The sequence below is a fragment of the Lactuca serriola genome, chromosome 2, assembly GCF_051521515.1.
Source record: "Lactuca serriola cultivar US96UC23 chromosome 2, Lser_US96UC23_V15, whole genome shotgun sequence".
In the NCBI taxonomy this organism is placed as follows: Eukaryota; Viridiplantae; Streptophyta; class Magnoliopsida; order Asterales; family Asteraceae; genus Lactuca; species Lactuca serriola.
This window is the reverse complement of record NC_136409.1, coordinates 73,773,856-73,780,604: the sequence shown is the minus strand read 5'-3', so window position 1 is coordinate 73,780,604 and position 6,749 is coordinate 73,773,856. Positions and strand designations below refer to the sequence as shown.

The 6,749-nt window shown below is 31.4% G+C and overlaps 1 protein-coding gene across 1 annotated transcript; it reads right to left on the bottom strand.

Annotated features, from left to right (window-relative positions):
- Nucleotides 1-2,102: 2,102 nt before the first annotated feature.
- LOC145086405 (phenylacetaldehyde reductase-like) lies at nt 2,103-5,304 on the bottom strand. Its single transcript, XM_079024154.1, has 6 exons — nt 5,103-5,304; nt 4,449-4,618; nt 4,078-4,269; nt 3,815-3,977; nt 2,536-2,719; nt 2,103-2,448 (listed from the first exon to the last, which is right to left on the bottom strand). The coding sequence occupies exons 1-6, from the start codon at nt 5,218-5,220 to the stop codon at nt 2,292-2,294; spliced, it is 984 nt and encodes a 327-aa protein (XP_078880280.1). The 5' UTR covers nt 5,221-5,304; the 3' UTR covers nt 2,103-2,291.
- Nucleotides 5,305-6,749: the final 1,445 nt, after the last annotated feature.

The following is a 6,749-nucleotide window of genomic DNA, read 5'->3' as shown; positions in this document are numbered from 1 at the left end:
AAAGAAAAAATCATATTACAATTACCATTGATGCGATATAACCCATTTCTTCAAATCATCATATTTGGATCATGAATGCTTCAACTATATGAAAACTTTTGAATGACAATATCTTCAAATCCTTCTTACATGTAAGATTTCATATAACACAAAAGACACAAAAGATTGACCTTTTTATAGTAAACTTTTCACTAAATGCTAATTAAACGTAATATAAGTTATAAAACTTTTGAGTGTTAAATCATAATTAAGAAAACTTTTGAGTTTCATTAGTTAAAAAATGGGGTTTCAAATGAATGTGGTTTGAGAAAGTTAAAAAAAAAGGTTTCAAATGCATGAGATTCAAGAAAAAATGCTAGCTTTATAAGTATGTATGATGAGCTCAAAATTTATTTATTGTAAAAGCTATTACAAAATTTAGTGTGCTACAGGCGTCTAAAACGAATATAAGATGTATTGATTAATTTAGTTTTTACAGGAGTCCAAAGTAAAATTGTATTTACCTCGATAATAATATTTACCATAGTAGTCTAATACATATCATTCACAATACATGTGATATAATCATGTTAGAATGCCATCTTGTTATGTCATCTTATTGTCATGTCATATAAAGCGCAATAAATATATAATAATTTAAATTAGACAAAATTGTAAAAATGGTCCTTGTGGTATGTATTTTTTTGGGGGTTTTAGTTCAAACCACAATTTTTTTGGATTGGTGGTCATTTTGAGCTAGTTTTGTTGCGTTTTTGGTCATTCTAAATAGTGAAATGACTATAATACCATTGAGTATTTATTTTCTATTTTTAAATTCATTTTTTTAGTTTAACAATTATTTATTCATTTTAATTATTAAAAAGTTGAGAGGGCCCACCTCTCTCTCTCTCTCTCTCTCTCTCCCACACACAATTATTTGTCTGTAAAAAAACATACATTCATTTAACGCAGTGGCCATGTTCATCAAAACACAACTCTCAATGTTCCGAACCTGAAACAAATACGGAGAAGGGGACTTGTTCTTAGTCCCAGATTTGAAATGAAACCTTAATCCAGAAGTAGAAGGAATGTTTTCTTTGGTTTAGTAATTCCCCATGGTTGTAAGTTGACAAAACTGGAACGAAGGAAATGGAATCACGGGCGATTCCGGAATTTTGCATATTTGAAAAGGCTGTAATAGCGTAATAGCAGTTTCACTATCTCCAGTCATGCCATAAGTAAAGATCATGGAAGTCCAGAAGACGACATCTCTTGTTGGCATTTCATCGAACACATTGCGTGCCTCGTTTAAAGATCTGCATTTATGTCAATCAAGGTGTTCTGTTTAACAAGAGATGCTATTATGCTCAATCTACAGATGAATGATCAGTTATAATCTTCCATTGATCTGAATAATAAGAACCTGCAGATTTTTAAGAACAACAATGAACTCAAAAATCAAAAGATATGAATGTGATTTAAGGATTTTTGAAGTGATTTGAATAGAAAAAGGAGTTGGATTCATGTTCGTTGGATTCCAGATCGTCTGGATAGAAAAGGGAGTTGGATTCTCGTCCGACAATACACAACGAGAGTAAAAAGGGAAAGCAGTCAGTGTAGTGGGGTGGTGAGCTGCCTCCGGCGGCTTTGCTACCTCAGTTTTTGGAGTTTGGCTTGGATTGACGAGCAGGAAGGGGAACAACAACAACGATGGATGGTGGTAGAGTGCGACTGTGAGGATTGTCGGAATAGGCGGTGTCAGGAGGTGGTTGTATGTAACCTCGAATGTCTTGGTGGCTGGAAAAACGGCTCCACTTTTGGTGGGGAGTTCTTGGTCGTTAACGAAAACGAAGGAGGGGTGGAGTTTGGAGAGAGAGAGAGAGAGAGAGAGAGAGAGAGAGAGAGAGGTGGACCCTCTCATTTTTTTAATTATTAAAATGAATAAATAATTATTAAATTTTAAAAAATGATTTAAAAATGGAAAATAAATACCCCAATGGTATTACAGTCATTTTACTATTCAGAGGGACCAAAAATGCAACGAAACTAGCTCAAAAAACCACCAATAAAAAAAAGTCATAGTTTGGACTAAAACTCTAGGAAAATGCATACCACAGGGACCATTTTTGCAATTTTGTCTTTAAATTAACTAGCAATAAATATGATGTCTAGAAACAAAGGACGAAATAAGCTCCAATACATTTCATTCATAATACATAACTCCATTCTGGTTTCAATACCAGATGTTAATTCACTTGAAACATCTTTTTATTATTACTCAATCTCCATGACAAAGTTGTGAGAGAATGATTTCACATGTTTGATGAAGTCCCAATAAAGCCCTTCTCCTTCAAGCTTTCCACAGTCTCCTTGAGGCTTTCTTCAAGGGTAATATAGTCAATACCCAAGCTCTTTGCCTTTTCCTTTGACACTTGGTATGTGGGAACAAAAGGCTTGTCATCCGCACACCTGTGTAACCATAACACATTATTAACACCCCATTTTCAATTTAAATAAATAAATATAAATAAATAAGAAAAGAAGTAGAAGCTTTACTTTTGTGGAAGTTGAGATTCAGGGTAATGTTTGCGTAATATTTGGACTATTTCTGAAAAATGAGCAACTTTTTCCACCAAACAATATCTTCCACTTGCTGAAGGGATTTCAAAAGCTTGAATATGTGCATTTGCAACATCCTTAACATTAACCCAACCAAAGGTTGAATTTCCATATGTTTGTGCTACATAATGATATGATACAAATAAAAAAAAAATTAATGCAAGAAATAGCAACTTACTTTCATGTATTTGTTTATTGGGTTAATCTCATAAAAGACCTTGTATTTTTTTCATTTTTTCCGATCTGGCCCTTTTAGGGTTTTTTTTTTCCATGAAAACCTTGTAAAATGTGAGGGTTTTTTCGAGAAAAAAAAAAGTTGAGGGTTTATTTGGAAACAGTTAGAAGTTTGAGGGTTTTTTTCGGAAAAAAAGAAAGTTGAGGGTTTTTTTTGAGAAAAAATTCAAGGTCTTTTTCAGGAAAAAAATAAAAATGAGGTTTAATCCGGAAAAAACATAAAATATAAGGTCTTTTATTAGATTTTCAAGGGTTAATCTCATAAAAGACCTTATATTGTATGTTTTTTCTAGATTAAAAACCTCATCTTTATTTTTTTTTCTTGAAAAAGACCTTGTATTTTATTTTTATTTTTTCATTTTTTCCAACAAAAACCTCAAGTCTTTTTTTTTTTCCAAAAAAAACCCTCATCCTTCTAACTGTTTCCAAATAAACCCTCAAAATTTTTAGTTTTTTCTGAAAAACCCTCACATTTTACAACTTTTTTCGGAAAAAACGACTAAAAAGGCCGGATTGGAAAACACGAAAAAACACGTAAGGTGTTTTTCCGGAAAAAAATAAAGTTGAGTAAATTTTTAAAGTGCAATAAACAACTAAATGGAAACACATTGCTATTGCCTAATTCTTGCATTTAGCTCTTAAAAAATGAACACTTACAAACATTTTAACAAGAGATAAATGCAAGAAAGAGCAAACATACTTCCATTTATTTGTTTATTAATTATTACAACATACTACTTTCATTTCTTTCTCTTAAAACATTATACTTTCTAGTTTTTTTCTTCTTATTAAGGCATTATACTTCCAATTTTTTGTAACTAGGACATTGTATTTTAAAATTCTACCAATTAAATAAATATTTCTTTTCATTTGAATCTGTAGTAGGGTAGTTTTTTCAAATTATAATGTGTAATAGGAAGAAATGAAAGTTGGATGATATAATAAACAGAATTTTAAATTTTTTTTAACAAATAATACTTACCATTGAATAGGTTTGCAATAACTTCAGCACTAGTGTTAAGAGTAGGCTGTAATAAAGGACCAATCACCATAGCTGGATTTATGGTGACAATATCCAATCCTTTTTCTTTTGCAAATTTCCATGCAACTTCTTCAGCCAATGTTTTGGACACCACATACCACATCTTGTTGTACAAACATTAAAAAAAAAAAAAAAAAAAAAAATCAGACCCCAAAACATAAGTTTAAACAATATTAAAGTTAGTGTATTTATTATATTTATACCTTCATTTCTTTGCAAAAATCTGGATTAGAGAACCAGGTTTCATCAACTACAACTTCAGGAGTCCTTGGTTTACCATTGTAAGCAACTGCAGCAATTGATGATGTCACTACAACTCTTTTAACTGATGAAGCCTTTGAACATGAATTAAGCACATTCAATGTTCCTTTCACTGCAGGATCAATTAATTCTGCCTGAAACACAAGAATCAAAACTTCACAATTCAAGAACTGTGTTTTTAACATCATCAATCCAACAAGCTATCAAGGAGATTTATCCTTTTATCATTTATCCATCATTTGCCTTTTGAATTTGTACTGAAGTTGAGATTTTGGTATTTTTAATATACGTATTGGTAGTGTATTGGAAAAACCTGTGGATCAGTGACTGCATGGAAAAAGGGAGATGCTGTATGGAAAACACCTTCACAGCCAACAACTGCAGCATCAAAAGAGCCTTCTTCAAGTAGGTTTGCTTTGAACAAATGAAGCCTTTCCTTTGCTCCTTCAAGTTTAAGCAAGTGGTCTACTTTCTTAGGGTTGTCTGAAAGTTAAAGATCCCAGAAAACCAGCAATTAGACAAATCCAATATGCAATTCCTAAATTGAAAGGTAAGTTGAAAGCATACGCCCAATTTTTTGATATTCAGGGGATTACATTTACATCATACAGAAATTCTTACAAGTGTTCGGATTTCAATACCCCATGGTTGAAGATGTACATTTCAGTTGAATTACTATGTAATGCATAATTTCTATCAGAAAATTAGTTATACTTGTGCAGATGAATTCCGTATTTCAGAATAAAAATCCGACACTAATTGTCGCACTTAGGAAGTGTAATATTTGAAGCGCGATTATTGTAAGAAGAATTCGTCGCAATTAATAAACCTAAAATCAAATTGGACGAATGATAAACATAGATATTAGGAATTAACAAGTCGCTCTAGCGGATTCTGCAGATAGACTGATTCAAGCACAGATTTCAGTGAAACAAAAACATAAAACAAGTTATAGATAGAAACTGACTGGGATCGCGAACAGATGCTTTGACAGTGTAACCACGGTGAAGTAAGAGCTTGACGAGCCATGAAGCTATGTATCCAGATGCTCCGGTAACGCACACCGTCTTTCCGGCACCGCTCATTTTCTCCGGTAGACGGATAGTATCAGTGGTAGAGCAAGTTCTGTTGGTGGTGGAATGTTTGTTGTTGGAATTGGAATCGAATGAGTTTTAGTATTTATTCAGGTTGTTGGCTGCTGCTAAAATTGTATTTGTGGTCCCACACTCCCACCGATAATTGAAATGAATGAATTCAAAAAGGTTTTCGTTTCCTATTTCTCTTTTATCTTCTTTTTACAAAATGAAAAGATGCTACTATAGTTGCTATTATTATCCAATTTAAGCAATTCAATCAAATTTATTTATTCTATAACTATTAAATCGACATTTTTATTTTGTTTTTAATGTATTTTTAAGGTTGGTGCTATTTTTTTTTTCTTTCCTTTAAGCAATATGGTTTCCCGTAATTGATTAAATATTATCAATATATTATTTGGTTTCAAACTTTATCTAATTATTTTGTTTTTTTATAATAAATATATAACATTTAACTATTGATATCTATTTTTTTTTTTTTTTTTTTTGAAACAGTAAACGAACTAATCTAGTCCTAAATAACCACTTATGTTTCCACCGAGACTTGAATCCCTGACCTCTTAAATGAAATGGTCCCTCCATACCGCTAGCCCATTGGCTCTTTGGTTATTGAAATATTTGAGAAAGACGACTCAAATTGGTTTTGTACAACTGAATTTGGTTTTGTAGACCAAAGTGCAACAATGCATATTTATATTTTTCTTTCTTTGTTTGTAAATTATCTTTTTCTTATTTGAATTATTTTTAACATTCATATGCTATTAAATATACATTAGTATGTTATATTAATAACTTTAACCTTTCCTTTGGATAAAAACGAGGATATAAAACAAGGAGTGGTGTCATATTTTTTTACAGTTTAATTTATATAAAAACTTTAATTTTAATAAAAAAAACATAAATTTCATTACTTAAAAATTAAAAACCATTACATTGTATTACTTAAAAAAAAAGATAAGATGACACTAAAAAAAATCCTAAAAACTTAGAAAAAAAAAACTAGAAAACTTAAACCTACAAACTTAAAAGAAACACACATCAAACAATTAAAAACTTAGAAAAAAAAAACTAGAAATCTCAAAACCTACTTAGCATAACACTTTTTAAGTCCGACATTCATCGTCAAAGCAATTTCAAGCTTCTCCCCACTCATGTTCGTTGTGTCTAGCGTTAGTATTTTCATACCATCATCTCTTTGTTTCCTAAACTCTCTGTTGGAGGCAATTTGTAAAAACTTGTCTATTCTCTCTTTTATACCCTTCACATCGTCCCCCATTTCTTTTAAATCATTTGAATCTGTTGCTTTGTTTTTGTCTTTTTGTTTTGATTTGTCCCTTCCTATTGGTCAGGAAGGTGGTGAAAGTTGAACGGGCTCATCATTGTTGAGATCAAAACCAACACAAATGTAGTGTAGTTAGATTTAGATGTTCTTGATCGTTTTGAACAACTATCGATATGTTATTAAGATGTTTTGTTGTTTTGTCATTTTTTGTTATCTTTCACAAGATTCCAAACTT

What these genes read in the sequence shown, in the direction of transcription:
- LOC145086405 (XM_079024154.1), bottom strand. Translation starts at nt 5,220, where the DNA reads ATGAGCGGTGCCGGAAAGACGGTGTGCGTTACCGGAGCATCTGGATAC. An exon ending in AGCATCTGTTCGCGATCCCA is followed by an intron (nt 4,619 to 5,102) that starts GTCAGTTTCTAT and finishes TTTAACTTTCAG; the next exon opens with ACAACCCTAAGAAAGTAGAC. An exon ending in TATTGCAAACCTATTCAATG is followed by an intron (nt 2,720 to 3,814) that starts GTAAGTATTATT and finishes ATCATTATGTAG; the next exon opens with CACAAACATATGGAAATTCA.